Source organism: Pantherophis guttatus, chromosome 1, assembly GCF_059756535.1.
Source record: "Pantherophis guttatus breed Tessera chromosome 1, ASM5975653v1, whole genome shotgun sequence".
Taxonomy (NCBI): domain Eukaryota; kingdom Metazoa; phylum Chordata; class Lepidosauria; order Squamata; family Colubridae; genus Pantherophis; species Pantherophis guttatus.
In genome coordinates this window covers 300,793,992-300,811,939 of record NC_142063.1, presented here as the reverse complement: position 1 = coordinate 300,811,939, position 17,948 = coordinate 300,793,992, and the positions used below count along the sequence as shown (strand labels likewise).

The 17,948-nt window shown below is 37.0% G+C and overlaps 1 protein-coding gene across 6 annotated transcripts in view; it reads left to right on the top strand.

Moving 5' to 3' along the window:
- Positions 1 to 17,948, top strand: part of HHAT (hedgehog acyltransferase) — a 158,036-nt gene that overhangs the window by 46,770 nt on the left and 93,318 nt on the right. For all 6 annotated transcript variants that reach the window (XM_034427740.3, XM_087883203.1, XM_034427739.3 and 3 more), the window contains one exon: positions 3,622 to 3,772. In XM_034427740.3, coding sequence (XP_034283631.2) covers positions 3,622 to 3,772 — 151 coding nt within the window. The remainder of the gene's footprint in view (positions 1 to 3,621; positions 3,773 to 17,948) is intronic.

The following is a 17,948-nucleotide window of genomic DNA, read 5'->3' as shown; positions in this document are numbered from 1 at the left end:
TTCGTAGATTATCCTTCAGTAACTTTATAGGAAACTTACTTAGAGACTACATCGTTGCCACCTCATTTTGTGCAATATAGGATTATTGTGTACTTTTTATGATTTTAGTGGTTACTGTTGTGACTGCTCAGGATTTATTGTATATAAAATGAGTGGCTATATGAGTCTAATAAGTAAGTAAGTAAAGTAAATTCCACTGAATGTTTCATATCTAACAAAAACAATTAATGTTTTCTGGTAAGAATATAATTCTGAAAAATAAGACATTGTTCATGCTTCTAGTAGTGGCTGCTACACTTTAACCCTTGATCCTAAAAAAGAAATCAACTATCTGTATGACTTTAGGAAAATGCAACACTGTGAATGATTCAATGTTTATGAAATAGAATATATAGAAATAGAGCCTTGATTTTTGTAAAATGTTGAAAATGAATTGATTCAAATTAGGGAATTGTTACTCTGGGAAATGTTAACATGAAGTAAAAGTATTTAATTATTTTTTTTTGAAAGATTACTGAATCAGTGAATAGTACTTGAAAATACAATACTGCTTATCAGCTGTTCCAGGCTGTAGGGATCACCACCGCCCATTACTGCCCATCGCTGCTGCTGCCTTTTGCCACCTCTGTGTGCCCCATTTTCGGCCTCCGCGCATCCTGTTTTTGGCCTGTTCCAGGCACAGAGGATAGGCAGCGGCAGCAGCAATCCCCACCACCTGAAATGGGCCAAAAACGGGACGTGTGGAGGCCGAAAATGGGGCATGCAGAGGCCAAAAACTGAATGCATGGAGGCCAAAAATGGGGCGCACGGAGGTGGCAAAAGGCAGCAGCAGCGATGGGCAGCGACAGACAGTGGTGATCCCTGCAGCCTGGAACAGCTGATAGGCAGTATTCCGGGAGGCCAATCCAATCACCAATCAGCTGCTTGTGCTAAATCAGGCTGTGTTGAAGCTGACCAGGCTGTTTGCTGTTTGCTGCAAGGAGGTAAATTGCTGGGAGGTAGAGGCAGATTTTTTCCCCCTTGTTTTCCTCCCCAAAAGCTAGGTGTGTCTTATACTTCGGAGCATCTTATACTCTGAAAAATACAGGTTTTTTTTTTTAAAAAAAATGATTTATATGCTGCCCTTCTCCAGAGACTCAGGGTGGCTTACAATGCATTAAGCAATAGCCTTCATACTTTTGTATATTTATACAAAGTCAGCTTATTGCCCCCATAATCTGGGTCCTCATTTTACCTACCTTAGAAAGGATGGAAGGCTGAGTCAACCTTGAGCCTAACATTAACTAAGAGGTTAATGTTTTCTATCTAAGTTCCATTCTGAGGTTCTCTAAAGGCCCGAGTTTGAGTTATCTTGTCATGGAGATGAACAATTGGGTTTCCTCTGAACGTTGAAACTTCAGAGATGGCTTGGATAATGATCCATGCAACCTCCTAAAGTAGCAAAGAATGTTTCGTTCTACTCCAGAATTGAAAAGATATTTGGCAATAAGAGAGTTAAGGACCATGGTCCCAAGGTTTTCTGAGCAATTTTGGGCAGGAGCTTCCAACAGTGTGTGTTTTTTTCAGGAGGGGGGAATCTGTCTGTCTATCTGATTTCTGAGGCTTTTCTGAGTATAGACAATAAGTCTGTAAACTAAATAAGGGTTTTGGCCATGTTGCCATAATTATCACATTTAATATAAGTAAGCAATTCTCATTCATTTCAAGCAGCACAAGCAGCTTGGAAAGGTCTGGTTTATGCATCTCAAAAAGAAAACCCATCTAATCATTAGAAATATTATAAGATATTTCATATCCATCCAATAGTGTCTGTTTCATGTATTATTCAGCCTTAAGATAAGTGTTGTATTTGCTACCATTGCCTGAAAGTATTCTGTATGCTTTTAGAAAATGAAGCCTTGGAAAATATTGGGCCTGGTAGAGGATGGAAAAGATATTACCTAAAATTGATGAGCACTGTGTTAAAGAGGCTATGGACTTCCTATTCCATGTTAGGGATATAACAGTGCAACTAATACATCAATATTTTGGATAAGGCAAGTGGGGTAGAACAGAATACAATGCAAATACAATACAAATCTGTAATTTCATGACCTTTACCAATAATATCAACAATATATTATAAATGCTGTAGAAGGATGCAAATGACTTACACTCATGCCTGTCATTGCAATTTGTAGAATATACATGGTTGACATGCAAAGAAACACGAGTTACAGTAGTCTAGTTTATGTAAATAGAAGAGGCTATCCCCAAATGTTGTTGAACTCCATTTTTTAAGCTTTTGCTGTCATGAACATTGATAGATGTTGTAGACCAATCCCTGTCCCATGAGAATGCACTGAAAAGGGAACATAGCTGAGTATTTTAAAGACTCTTATTTTCAGACATTGCAGCATTTATCCTGTCCATTCCCCCCCTTCCCCCGGAGTCACATATCTTTGAAGCAGCACAATATTAAAGGCTAAAAAAAATTTAGGTGCAGAAGTAAAGCAGTATCTGTAATAACACTGAACATATGAAGTATTGACTTAATATTTAGGGCACATGAAGATTTATAGTTCTTGGAGGGTAAATATTTATCTTTCAGATCCATGTCTTGATTTACACTGAGATGAAAATCAATATTTACTTATAACCATTTCAATCTAGAAATCCTAGCTATATTATGGAAGTATTATATTCCTCCTTTATTCTTAAACTGTTAAACTGTTAAACTGCATAATGATGAGTAGAAATGAATCGTTAAAAAAAACCTATTACAACTTTTGCATTGATGATTTTAAGATCATATATTGTTCCATAAATAAAATTTCAGCCTTGTTGTAGAATAGCAGTGTCAAACTGGCTGCTCACGGGCAAGATGCGTCACATTCAGGCCATGCCCTGCCCAGTTCCGTGAATGGGAAAAACGTCACAAAATGTCATGTGACAGCAACATGACATAGAGAGTTTGACACCAGTATTTTAGAAAAAGTGTTTTGAAAAAAATCAGTAACTGGGCAAATGAGGGTCTGAGCAAACATTCTATTCAAATGAAAAAATAAATTTGGAAATTTATTTTCCAGTTTTCAGTTGGAAAGTACAGCAAAGTAGACGAAGAAGTCTTTATCTTCTAGACAGACTTAAGAAATGTGATTCATGTTCCCTCACTTTTTTCCCCTAAAGCTAATGGTTTGCTGTGAGTTGGCTCCCTTATTTTAAAAGCCAAATGTATTGTGAAACAGGCTGTAATTTTCCAAGATGCATGGTAAAAATGGCCTACATTTATCTTCATTTTATAGAAATTCTATGTGTGAACCACTTCAGTTTCACTATGAATTCGCCAAATTCTTCTAAGTGGTTCATCCTGCATCTGTCCAAGAGGTACAGTATTTATAGAAGAGAATATTTGTAGCTTAGAGTTGAACTGTGTGGTCCTTGATGCTCTCTGAGCTTGGTACTTGTACTCTGAGGTACAGTTTGTGCATATCTGATGCACAAACAGGCAGAAAAAAAGACATACTAAATGCTTTAATAAGGTGCATTTGTAAAAACACAGCAGCATATTTAGAAAAAAGAGGACTGTAAATATTACGATGATATACTAAAGTAGAGCATTTTTCTCTTGCATTCTTACAGGTGGCCTTGCACTAGCCCAGGTCCTATTTTTTTATGTGAAATACCTTGTACTTTTTGGTGTTCCAGCACTTGTCATTCGCATGGATGGACTCAAGCCTCCTGATTTACCTCGTTGTGTAAGCACCATGTACAGTTTTTCTGGAATGTGGAGGTTAGCTTTATTTGATTGCTGATGTTTATTGCGCGAGCCTTTTTTTTATGAAATAGCAGTTGGGTGCTACAGTAGTCTTTGCATATTCATTACAAATGTCTTCTGTTTTCAGAATAATTTTCTATTTAATAATCACTGTCGCCTAATGCATAGAAAAATTCAAACCTGCCGTTGAGATGTTCTTGACGAACTGACACTGATCTGCTAATTATTATTTTCCTATTCAGTTCTTTCTGAAATATGATTCATTTTCCATTATTGTCCCCTTGAAAAAAGCACTTTGCCTAGAGAATTCATAAAGTCAGTTAAATAACATTTTATTAGGTAATCCCATAGGGACAGTACTGAGGATAATGTCTTCTGTATCAAGTTAAAAGTAATGGGTTCTACCTGAAATGAAGTAACCAGAGTCATTTTGACGGTGTAAAAATTTGATTGATTTCAGTGTATCTTTGGGTTTCCATTGTTTTTTAATGTTATTTTTGCTATTGTGGATGACATGTATAATGATGACAATCTACTTTTGCTATCTGGAGAAAGGGGCTAACCTATGAAGTGAACATCTGCTTAGCTATTGTGTTTGCTCTTGATAGTGTGGATTTAGCAGCTATTCCCTGAAATGCTTTATATCATCAACACTGTTTGTCAATTACACTGTCCTCCAGATGGCATCAAGCTTTCCACCATATGTGTATGATCGGTAACCTCCTTGTAATGAGCCTTACAGTGGAATTGTTTTTTAAAACTGTTTTAGAACTTTGGCTGGTCCAATATCAATGGTCTCCATGCAATTTGTCCATAAGGTAACCCTAAATTAATGACAAAAATAGCTTTCATACATAAAATTAAAACCTATTTGTTCTTATATTGATCAGTCTGGCATGTCTGGGAGACCCATAAGCAAGACAAGAGCATTGGTTTATTGTTTTCCTTACTTTATATAATGTTCTTCACAATGGTCTAATCCCATTTTAAAGCTGATCCCCTATTATTTAGAGAAAATGACTTCAGTTACATAATATTTTTTTATCCTGAGATCTGAAGGAAAACCCTTCAGGTCTAGAAACATTTGTTTCAAACTGATAGAAAGGAAATTATAGGGAAGTTATTTTAAGTTTCAGAAAATAGTTGAAAGCTTTATTTTATCATTCCTTGGTGGAGATGGGAAATTGTATATTGTGGCTTAGCTTTTAGGTCATCATTTATTCTAAGAGAGTTTTGCTACCCTGTTTCCCCAAAAATAAGCCCTCCCCCAAAATATTAAAACACATGCGCAGCCAGTCCCATCCATTAGGTTAGGGTTAGGGAGACAGAGCTGGAAATCAGGTAAGACGGAAAGAGAAGTCCCGTCTTGCTCCACGCGCCCCAAAATAATAAGACCTCCCTGAAAATAAGGCCAAGCACTTATTTTGTGGTTCAAAAAAATATAAGACAGGATCTTATCTTTGAGGAAACATGGTATTTAAGCTAATATTATCATATTTATACATTTTATTTTATAATAACTATTATTATTTTCTTCATGTTTATCTTGTTTATTTTGCTTATTTATTTATATCCAATCCTTATTGTTTTTACAAATAACTCAAGATGACGAACACATATAATACTTCTTCCTCCTCCTATTTTACCCACAACTCTGTGAGGTGAATTGGTCTGCGAGAGAGAGAGACTGGCCCAAAATCACCCAGCTGGCTTTCATAGCTAAGGCAGAATGGTTTCCCATTTTCTAACCTAGTGCCTTAACCACCAGACCAAAATGTTACTGGGCTGAACACAAAAATGCTAAACTGGCAAGATGAGAATGAGGAGGAAGAGACTTGCTATCTCTTTGAGCTCTTTCTCATGTTTATTTCCTTCCCATTTTGAACAATGAACAATAATTTATTTAGACTAGCTTTCAAGCTAACGAAGATAGCTATCTGGGTTGGGAGTGTGATCTAGTCTTCATCTTCCCCTTTCAGTCATCACCATCCAATGTCCAACTGTCACTGGATTTTCCTATTTGAGGATGGAATCTTCCCTCTAATCCTGGGTCTTCAAGAGTCACAAGATTGCTGCCCAAATAAGCCAGTTTTTCAAATTGTATTTGAGCATTTGGTCTCTGCAACATAGGCAAGAAGAAACTGCATTCATTCAAAGCTCGCTAGGATTCAAACAAACTTTTCAATAATTAATCAGCAATATTAAAAGCTAGTAACAAATAACTAATTTTCAGTGGGACTGCATGTAGTTCTGATTCAGAAACAGATGCTACCTGACAGGGATGTGCAATGGAAAGACACAGATGTTTTAAGAGTTGCAGAGAAGTGGTGCATTTAGATCCCTGTTCCTGTTTTTGAATTAATTCTGAAGCCCTGCACAGCCCTGCTAATAAGATGATTAATGCTTCCAAATGTAAATGTAAATTATCAAACCTGGGAGGAGGATCCTTATCCTCAAAAATAAATATACTGCCTCAGACCAGCCACACTCTCTCTCAGCTCTAGGCAAACCACTTCTGAAATCTTGCCAAGAAAACTGCAAGGAACAGTCTAGGTCAGAGATGTCAAACTTGATTTCATTGAGAGCTGCATCAGGGTTGTGTTTTACCTTGGGGGGGCCATGGTGGACGTGACCAGGATGGGCATGGCCAGCTCAATGTCACTCATGTCGGGGGGGGGGTACCCATGGTGGCCTGAGCGCTCTGCCAGTGAAAACGGGCTCCCGAGCTTCATTTTTGGCTGCAATGGCCTCCTGCAACTCTCTGCTAGCAAAAATGGAGCTCGAGAGAGCTGCATGTGGCCCTTGTGAGCTTCATTTTCAGCTTCAATGGCCTCCTGCAACCCTCTGCCAGTGAAAACGGAGCTTGGGAGGGCTGCACGGGGCCTTCGCGAGCTTCATTTTCTCTGGCAGAAGTACCACAGACTGGTCCTTTGCTATTTCCAGGGCGGCCCCATGGACCAAATCTAAGTGCTCTGTAGGCCGGAGTTTGACACCCCTGGTCTAGGTGGTCACCATGAGTCAAAAATTAACACAAAGAAGTTAAAACACAGATTAAAATTAAGAATATATAATGTACAAATATAAATTAAGAATATATTTAAAAAGTCATTTTACAGCTACCAAAGATCCAGAGTGGTTTACAACTGATTACTAAAAGATCAATTATAGAAATAGTTCTTAACGATCTCAATAACAAGCTACACTTTTATGAGAAATGACAAGCTGACAGCAGAAGCATCTTCAAAAGAGCTTCTTGTACAGAACAATAACTGGACAAATACATAACACACTGTAGATTGTTCTGTAGGGATAACAAAAGAAAACACCACATCTCTAGGATCTGTTCAACTCTTTGCTCTCTAACAGCATTTTGGATAGCCTGAGAGCACATCATGTTTAGCCTTGATTATCATCTAGGTACCTAATATGAACTGAGACAGGAAGGAAGGAAGGAAGGAAGGAAGGAAGGAAGGAAGGAGGGAAGGGAAGGGAAGGGAAGGGAAGGGAAGGGAAGGGAAGGGAAGGGAAGGGAAGGGAAGGGAAGGGAGGCTTAATTGAGGTGTGGGATTTTAGATGCTGATAATAAAAAGTAATGAGCGTGTTTGTAGACTTAAAATAAATCATAAGTAGATTCCATGAAAATATGAAATATTTCATATTTCCATCCATTACAAGTGGAAAGATATTATTGAGTGATTCAAAATTGATGCTGTTTCAAATAATTAATGTAAGTTCACCACCTTGAGTTATTTATATAAAATAATAAAAGCAGAATATAAATAAATAAAAACAACCAGGTTGCAAATGTAATAAAATGTGATTTTTGGGGGGGAGATGGGGGCATGACTATGTGTCATTACTGAAAAATATTTGTAATAACATGCAGTCATTTTCCCAACTTGACATCAAGTTAGTTGGGAATATCGGAATCTTTATTCCAGCACATCTGCAGATGCCAGATTGAGGAAAGCAGATTTACAGCTTTGCCAATTTTAGTCAGCGAGGAATTCATTGATTGTTAGACTTTTGAGAGCAAGATGTAAAGATAGCAAAAAAAAAGTTTTTAAAAGCCATGACTCTATACTTTCTGAGATGGGAAAGATTTTTCTTCTGTTTCATGCTTGGAATTAGGCTAGACTTGAGTATTGGAGCTTCATGAAAGGATTTCAAGCTGCTTTACTTCTTTTTCTGTAAGGGCTGGGGAAGCCATTTTTATTCCTCAGTGGCATAGTAGCGGGGGTGGGAGGTTGCCATTTCCTTTCTAAGCTTAGATCATCCTTTTCTGTTTCCTTTTGTAACCATAGTAAAGGTGATATTGATTTTTTTCCCTGGGTTTAACTTTTCAATTTCTGCATCTTTCAGAAGATTAAGGATATTTTCTGTCATCCCACCCCATTTTTTCCTCCTATCAATCTGTAAAAAGGGGGAGACTTTGAGGGGGAAAATGTCTGGTTGCAGAATGTTGCAGTTTTTGCATGAGTCTCTCAAAACTAACAATGATGGTGGAATTTAGCAGCTCCAGAAGGTTAAACAATAATGAGCCCAAACAACGTGGTATTGTTTCTATTTCTCTTTAAGATTATTATTGGAAAACTAATGAAAATTGTTTTTACCCTTTCATTTTTGCTTTTTTCTTTCCTTTTTAAGAAACACATGAAGTACTACATTCTGGAAGACAGAATAATTAGAGTTCCTAACAATGTTCCCATTTGAATTAAATTCTCCTTTATGATGTTCTCAGTTATATTTGTGTAATTATTTCAGCAGAAAGTAATTTCTACCAATCTTTCCTTTGATTGCCCAATAACTAATTGAACTCAGTCCATGAATAGGTTAAATCTTGCACTCGTTTCTCATGACCATGAGGGTTTTTTTTGTCCCCTTTGTAGCATCCCAATTGGAAATTGCCACCCTTAGACATAAATTTATTTGGAAGGATGCACATCAAAAGAAACTTTGAGCTGAGAGTGGATGATTTATTTAATTATTTATTTGCATGCCTGAAGGGTTAGTAAAACTGGTATTTGAGCTACATTACTACTTTTATAAAATATTTCTGTGTGCTTTTCCTGCCAGTCATTAATCTATACATTCTTCTGATGTTATAAATTGAAAAGCAGAACTATAAATTGATCTATAACTGGTTTGGTTGGCAGAGCATGAAAGATACTTTCAAAATGTGAGAAGCAAAATTATGAAGCATTTAGCTACAGAGAAATTATCTATCTATCTATCTATCTATCTATCTATCTATCTATCATCTATCTTCCTTTCTTTCTGATCATTCTCATCATCATCATTCATCATCATCATCATCATCATCATCATCTCGCTCTTGTCTGAAAGCAATTAGAGACAGAAAATAGTTTTAACAGAGTTTTAAATGATCAGTTCATAAAGATTTCTTTAGATTAAAACAGTCAAAAGAATATTAGAACTTCATCTCTGCCCACAAACTTTGACGATCCTCTCCTCCCCAGATTTGCCACCCCATTTATGACTAGCCAAATTGGGTACAGATTTGTCACATACTAATATAATTCTATTTTTTTCTGATTGTTTTTCAGCTATTCTCATCCAGTTTGATAGGAAAAATGCTTTCATTGTTTTCCTATTGGGAAAGTTGAGAAAGTTTTCCTGGTTGCTCCAATTACAAGAATACATTGGTGTGTAAAGCCCTTGTCTTGGGTTATCATTTCACCAATTTGCAATTTACTTCTTCTCTGCACTTCAAATAAATGCAATCCTATTGTTTTCATGGAATTTTTGATTCATAGCAGAGCACACACCCAGAGAGCTTTGTATTATTTGTCTGTAAAATAAAGTCCAGTCCAGTACATATGCAAATCTTCATTAATAATTATGATTTCATAAGCCACAGGAACTCTACCTTTAAGAATCCTTTTTTTTTAAAAAAGAAACAATCATACTTGATGGGTAGACTTGGCGACATATAGCTGTGAATGGAATTCTTCTGTTTGGCCATGTAATTAATAGCTGTTTTGCTTTCAACACTCCACTCACTCCTACATTACCCCCTTCACTCCTAAACAACAGCAGCTGAGATATGACTGGTCACTGTTACTGTCCTGACTGGAATAATTATATATACATATACATATACATATACATATACATATACATATACATATACATATACACAGAAGAAAAGGCATTGTTCTATTCTTAGAACAATGGGATGCCACTTGGAACACTTCAAAAGGTCATTTCAGGTCAAAATATTTATGCATCTCTGTGAGGTTAAAAAAAAAACCAGGCATTTTCACAAGGGAAAGCAGAAGATAATGTTCTTCATAGTATCAAGCAAGCAATTTGTTTGGGGAAAGTTTATTATCTACCTTGTTGATAGCCTCTATCTTTCTAACCTTTTCTCCCCAGTTTCTCCCCTGGGACCATCCCCGCCACTAAATGACAACAGTCATCGCTTCTCTATGGAAAACCATGTCTTCAGTATTCATTTTGTGGCAGCTAACTCATATGTATTTATTTTTCTCATTTGCTCATTTACTATAGTACGGCATATCTGAAAAGAACAATTGAATATTAGTGGTGCATATGAAACCTGTGTCTATGTTTCTGTATTATGAAAGTTAGGCAGGAGTGGAATTTCCCCAGGGTTACTGGTGAATTATGGGTCAATTTCAATTATCTAAAAATCTTACTGAGCTTGCCCTCCACATCCCTTGAGTTATGACTCCTTCATGCCTTTACAGTTAAAATAATGAATCACAGTTACCTATGGGAGGGAGGGAGGGGGGAGAGAGGGGGGAGGGACAGGGAGATTATTTCTTCTCTGCCTTCTGTAGGAATGTTGTCATCTATGTTGAAACGCAGAAAGAGTATAAAATATATATTGAATGTGTCAAAGTCAGGCTGTGCAGTGCTTTGGATTTAGTTGAGAAGAGGGGCTTCAGAATATGTAGGAGCATGAACACAGCAGCTTTCTAATTCAATAAAGCTCCTGTTTCCATCTGTGTGGATGCAGCAGACACCTCTCCATCACAGCTCTGCAGTCCTAGAAGAGTTGTAGCTTTAATAACCTGTAGACCGGAGCAGTATTTTTATTTCTGCATTCCCAGATCTGCCTCTTGTCAAGTGAATCTGAGGCACAGCAGTGAGTAGCAGGCTGTTTTAATAGGGACTGGCAGAAAGCTGTCTTGTGCTGTCGATTCAGGGGTCTTCTCTGGAGATTATGCCTAGTTTATGCAATTATTTTATTTCTTTGCAACAGAAAAAAATATGCTAGTAAATGTACAGAGGAGTAAATGTATTATTTTCAACCATATTCTAGAGTCCTATTAAAGGAAGACACCATGCCAGCTATGTCATTTTAGCATAAAAGCACATGGTACATACTCAGCTGCAAGAAAAGGATTCAAGGCATGCCTAACTTCTAAGAGGAATCACCCATCAGTCACTCCAAAAAGAAGTTGATAGAAGATAGGGGAATACATCACATTGGAGTGCAGTGATTACCTGTACAGCAGCATTTTTCCTCGTCCAATTTTCTATGGAAAATCCTCTTCCAAATCTCGAGGTGGAGATGGGGATTGTGAGACGAGAGAGGAGAATTGTGTGTCTTTCAGAACTATATGTACAAAGCTCCCTATGTTGGAATGCTGAAGAGCTTGGTTAAATTTGGGATCCATTAGCTCTCTTCTACTCTGAATTCCAGGATCAATGTGAAAGAGAAGTTGTCTTTGTTGTGTTAGTTTATAGCGTCCAACTACATGGCAGTACTCAGCTTTCTGACATCAGCCAAGATCAACTAAGCATGATTGAACCTGGCTAATACTTCTTTGGGGAAACAGCAGAAGTGTACAATGGATGAATAATTGAAACAAACAAAAGAAGGTTGCTGTGGCAAAATAATTTTGTTTTGTTGACAAGAAAACCACATGGACCTGTTTGTGAAATCACTAGGAATTAAGTTTGGTTCAAAAGGAGGCTCTACACCGATTTCTCAGTGATTATTCCTATAATGATATTGTTGTTGCTTTTATTATAACATGATCCTGTTTATGTCTACAGAAACTTGGTGTAATCCTATTAATATGTTGGGAATGCAGACATGGTAATGAATCTCAGGTTTAGGTTTAAGCACAAGTACTGATTAACATGTTATTCAAATGTCTGGAAGCAAAAAGGTGTTTCTAAAAAGTCACACACATTGATTTGACCATAGGTCATACAAATCAGAATAGAAGAATAAAGAGATCAATAGGCTATCACAGATGCAAAATTCAATTATAACATTAAGATACCCTTTAGCCTGACTGTGTATAAATCCCCAGATTCTACATTTCCAAAATCATTATAATGTAATAAAGGTAGCCTAGTTACTGTATGTAGGAAACAACAGATTTGTGCATTAGTATTGAACTGCCATAAACCTCTAAAAAAATCAACTATGCAACGGAGAGTAATGGTTAAACCTGTGCCAGTTATAGTAGCTGTGGACTATTTTGCTCTGTCTCCAGAATAGAAAGTTAAGCTGAACTAATTTTGACTGTCCTTCCCAATTGTGTAGAAAATCTGGGAGGAAGGTACAGACTCCTAACAACCTTCAGATATGTATTAAAAAAAAAATGAAGCTGGTGCTCCATAGATCAATATGCATATGTAGTTGAAGTCTGCAACATCCCTCCCAAATGATTTTGGGAAATCTCTGCTGATTGAGCCAGATAAGAACAAGGCTTTTGCTCATATGGAATTCCTACTTTCCTTCCAAAACTGAAGACATTAAATGTAATCTTGCCGGTATTAGTTCTTTCCTCAAACTGAATTTGTCTACTTCCTTCAAACAGAGTTATGGAACTCTAATGGTCTTTATGCAAACTCAGAATTAATTGATCTTGTAACTTCCTGGCAGGAAGGTGACATTCAGGCATCCCGTTTCAGCCAGTAGTTGGAAACTAATTGGTAAAAGATTGACTGATAAATCGTTATCATTTTGTAGTCCTGAGAAACAAGCAAGGTATACTTGGGTGGTCCCAGAATTAATCTTACAGTATATTTCTGAGCACTGTTGAGGTTGCTTTATTTGTAATTCATACAATAATTGAGATCAATATTTATAATCTGTTAGCTTGATAACAGAGGTAACTTACTTTTCATTAATCCATTGAGCATCTCTTCAACCTTTAGTCTGACTGCTTTTATACACTACTACCACAAACCTTAGACAGAAAACATTGTTACTAAATATCTATATTTCTTAACTTGTTCAATGACATTTCTGCCAATATGTCATCTCTCATCCTCAGTGCCTTTCCAAAACCAATGATTATTTAAAAACTGTTTGGTTGCACAGTAATTATCCAAACTATCTAATAGCCTTTTCAATCTTAGCTGGGTTGGGATACAAAAATCTTCTTACATACGTTAAAAGAGCAGGCTGTCTGGGATTGGGAATGGTGCTGGGGGAACTGCTTCTATCATTAGTGCAAAATTTGAACAAAATAGGACCATATATAGCCTTGTGTGACTCCCCAGGATGTACTTATGGGTTCAGATAAAATTAAGCTAGAACCAGTTTAACCTTTAATGAAGTATTTGTATTTAATGCTCAGATCTGATTTTATTCCAAATTCTTATTACCTAACCTTTTCCATAGCAAATCTTGATTAACAGAACTGAAAAGCTGCCTTCAGGTCAGTGACTATAGCATACACTCTGCCTTTTTCGAAGTTTATATATTTCATCATTTGTATATTTACATACTGAATGATCTAAAACAAATCCATTATCAATCATGGGATAACCTTTCCTAAACTCAGCATGTTCTTTCAGAAAACCTACCACTTTGACTTTCTAAGTCTTCAGTTTGGCTATCAGGAATCTAGCATACATTTTTGCCACAATATTGGTAAAATGATAGGTCTATAATTTGAAGGCAGTGACTTACCACCTTTTTAAAAATATTAGGATGCTGCTTCAGGACTCAGTTTTCTCTTCTCTCCTATTTAACATCTACAGGATGTCACTGGATGAGGTCTCTTCATAGTTTAGGTGAGGTAACACCAATATCTGGATGATAGCCAGTTTTACATCTCTATCCCGGGCTGCCTGAGTTATGATGTGGATGTCGTGTCACAGTGGCTGTAAGCCTGAGGGGATGGATGGGGTGCAACAGGCTGCAGCTCAACCTAAACAAAACTGAGTGGCTTTTGGTGTTTGGATCTCCCAGTGCTGACAGTTTTCCACCTTTGGCTCTGAATGGGGTGACATTGCCTCAGGAAGAACTGGTGTACAATCCAATTCATCTTGGACTCATGATTCCTGCCAGAAGAGCAGGTGGCAGCCATGGCTAAGAGAGCCTTTACATAACTTTGGGTTGTATGCCAATTGTGCTCATTCCTGGACCAGGAGGCCTGGCTCACTTTCATTCACCTCCCATCTGAATTACTGCTACAGGTTCTACATGGGGCTGTCCTTGGAGAACATTCAGAAGCTTCAACTGATGCAAAATGTAGCCACAAGAATAATAGATGATGTCAGTTACTTGGCTTATGTAAAACACTAGTCCTTCAGCTGCATCGGTTGTCAATGTGCTTCTGAGTGCAATTTAAAGTGCTGATTGTCACCTTGAAAGCCCTTCATGGCTTGGGTTATTTGAGAGACTGTCTTATTGTTTCTACTCATCTGATCTGGTCCAGCAGGATGGGCATGCTGTAGAATAGAAATAAAATCAGAATTACTGATAAAATTAGCAAGTATATCTAGTTTTCTTTCATCATTAAAGCTTAAAATAGAAATCCAGAATAGGCATAAAGGGGAGTTCATGGCTTTTCCTGGTGAAGGTCCCACTTCACCTTTGAGTGGTATATGAAGCATATCTTTCATATATAATGAATGGGGTGAGTTAAATATTTAATTTGATTTCATTTACATTTATATGCAAACACAATTAAATATCATTAATCTTCATGTCATGTACTTGAGCACTTCCCTGTTCTTCACATTAAAAATTATATCAGTAATGATTTCTGAAGATTTCTCTTTTTTTTAAAGTTTTTTATTTTTTAGACAAACAAACATTTAATACATCAGGTTTCTCTTCCCTGTGACATCTCGGTGCTATCTTCCAAAGTTTTTTCTTCTTCTGTATAGTTGTCATTACTTCTATCTTGATCCTTATCCAGTCCACAATATCAATTCATCACTAACATAATATTCAACTCATCACATATTTTTACATACTTATATAATTAATCATTTATATCTCTTCTCCAACCAATAATAAAAATCATTCCATATTTTAAAATATTCTGAGTCTTCTCTATCTTTAATCATCAGAGTTAATCTATTCATTTCTGCACAGTCTAAGATTTTTTTATTACTTCTTCTTCCAAAGGTATTTTCTCCGCTTTCCAATTTTGTGCATAAACAATCCTTGCAGCTGTTATTACATGTATTATCAAATAAACTTTTTCCTTGCTAATTTTTTCAGGTAGGATACCCAATAGGAACAGCTCTGGTTTAAATTTGATACATTGATGTATCATTTCCTCCAACCAAGTCTTAAATTTAATCCAATAGTTTTTAGCTTCTGGACATGTCCACCACATATGATAATATGATCCTGGTAGTTGATGACACTTCCAACATTTAGCTGATTTTTCAATTTCTGAAGATTTCTGAGGATCCCAGCCAAGTTATTTTTTGGGAGGGGGGGCACATGTAATCCTTGGAATTCAGCTTGTACTCCTCTAATAGGAAATCTATACATTAAATAAAACAATATTTCAGTATTCTTTAATATTGAAAAGTTCTGTTTAATCTGTATTAAAATACAATATTTCGAAATCAAATAACCCAGGGCAGACAGCAAGCCAAATGAAAGGGAGGGGAAGAGAGGAAAACACTTCACCTTGTTGCTTTTGCAAACAGATTTTAAGTGGAAAGAAGGGAATAAAGGAGTTACAGCAAATCCAAGGTTACTGCAGAAATATGTGCTTGAGGTCTTGTACCAAGAATAGGACTGCTAAGCTTTCTGGAATTGCCAGGATTCGGGTGGCCTCTTGATATAATTCCTTTCTACTAGCAGTGCAAAATCTTTGCCTTCATTCTGTTCAACGGACATAGAATATGGTTGCTCAACCTTAGATGAAAGCCCAAACGGATTCAGAATCAAACCGGTGAAATTTATAATTAAGTAAAAACGATGGTCTGCCTGCTGTGCTTTGATTCCATCTTCCACATCTTCCTCTATTTCATTTGGCAAGTATGTGCTCCGATGAGTAAAGACCCTCAGGTTCCCATTCTCTGCTTTTGATGGCTGTTTCACATTGAGCTGCTACCATGAAAGGCTGGAGATAGGAAGGAAGCATTGAAAGTGGGTGCTCAGATGTAATCATATTGGCCATTTATTTGTTTTGGTTTGTTTTTTCAAAACGTTTAATGAGGGAAAGCGTGAAATGCTGGCCCTTTGCTTTGTTTTTTCTTTTATTTTAATTGGGAGACATTGACAAGTGTTCTGCCCAGGTTTTCTCTTGTGGAAGAACTGTAAAACTCTGGTGTTTTGTCTGCTTGATTTTAAGTTCAGTGGAAGATGGTGTAATGCTGTCCACTTTTTTGTTTTTTAAAAAAATGCATGAGCTTGACAAGAGTTCTGCCAAGTGCCTTGGAGCTCAAGTGACTGGAAGAACTATAAAATTGATATACTTTATTTTCCTCGCCACCAGTGCTCAAAAACATGCTTACAAAAGGGAAAATAATTGGCATTTGCTTTTCTGGCAAGAGTGTAGTGGAGGAAGAAGCAAGAAAGCTATCAATCAAGAGTTATGGGACCAAACTATCAGGCCATTGCTGAAGCCAAAGTGGACGAAGGCATTAAAAATTAGAAAAAGATTTCTTCAGGCATATTCATTTCCAGCCAGTTTATGCATGGGACACAAGCAGCAAAGACTGCAGTGAGGAAAAGCCTTTAGTTTACTCCAACACATTAGTTGACTGGTTCAATTATTTTTTTAATAATATGTTTATTAAAAGTTATTGTTAACATTGAAAAAAAAACTAATACAAACTAAAAAAGGAAAAAGGAACAGAAAAAAGAAAAAAAAAATACTAAAGAACAAAAAAAGGAATATATAAAGAAACAACTTCCCTCTTGTTCCAAGAAATTTAAGTGTTCTTATTTAATTGTAAAGTTTAGTTCCTTCTAGTTCCCACTTGTGTGCAACCTTCAAACTCCTATTCTATCCTGTTCAAAAGAAAAGCATTTTTCCATGGGAAGGATTATTATAATTAATTCCAAAGTCTTATTTCAAATCCATCTGGACTCATTGTAACTTTCCAAAATGAAAGTTCTAATCACCCTTTTGCTGTTTACCCCCTCCCCTTTTAAAAAAATCTTTAAACTTGTATTTAAAATTTCTTTTACTAAGGATTGAAGGAAACCCATTCCCTTGTCTACCAAAGCTCTAAATCTACCAGAAATTGCTGTCTTTGGTCTCCTTGTGAAGCGCAACTTTCTGGAACACTTGTGGGTGATCTCAAATCATCTCCTTGTCCTTGAGAGGAGTTAGGAAGAGTTGGCCTACTCAACCACTCTTCATTTCACCGCAGTCGTCAACTCTGCTTTTTGCAGAACTGTTTTCAGTTCCCTAGTTCTTTCCCAGAAGTCCCAAATAGTTCATTTATAATGCTGAACACATAGCGTGGATCTATGTGGTTTGTATATACCGGTAAGAGGAAAGGATAATGAATGGACTTAGCTGACTGTAAAGTAAACCAGAAGATGCCATCTTGCTGCTGGTTAGATTGAAGTTGGAAAAAGCAAAGTATGTGCCAATCAGCAGTTCTTTCCAACACTGAACATGGTCGGAAGTAACAGGATTGCTGACATTCTACTGTATACAGAGGTAGTATTCAGCAGGTTCTGACCAGTTCTGGAGAACCAGTAGCGGAAATTTTGAGTAGTTTGGAGAACCGGTAAATACCACGTCTGGCCCCATCCCCATCTATTCTCTGCCTCCCAAGTCCCAGCTGTTCGGGAGGAAATGGGGATTTTGCAGTACCCTTCCCCTGGAGGGGAGAGGGAATGGAAATTTTACATTATCCTTCCCCTGGAGTGGGGTGGGAATGGAGATTTTACAGTATCCTTCCCCTGTCATGCTCACCAAGCCATGTCCACCAAGCCATGCCCACAGAACTGGTAGTAAAAAAT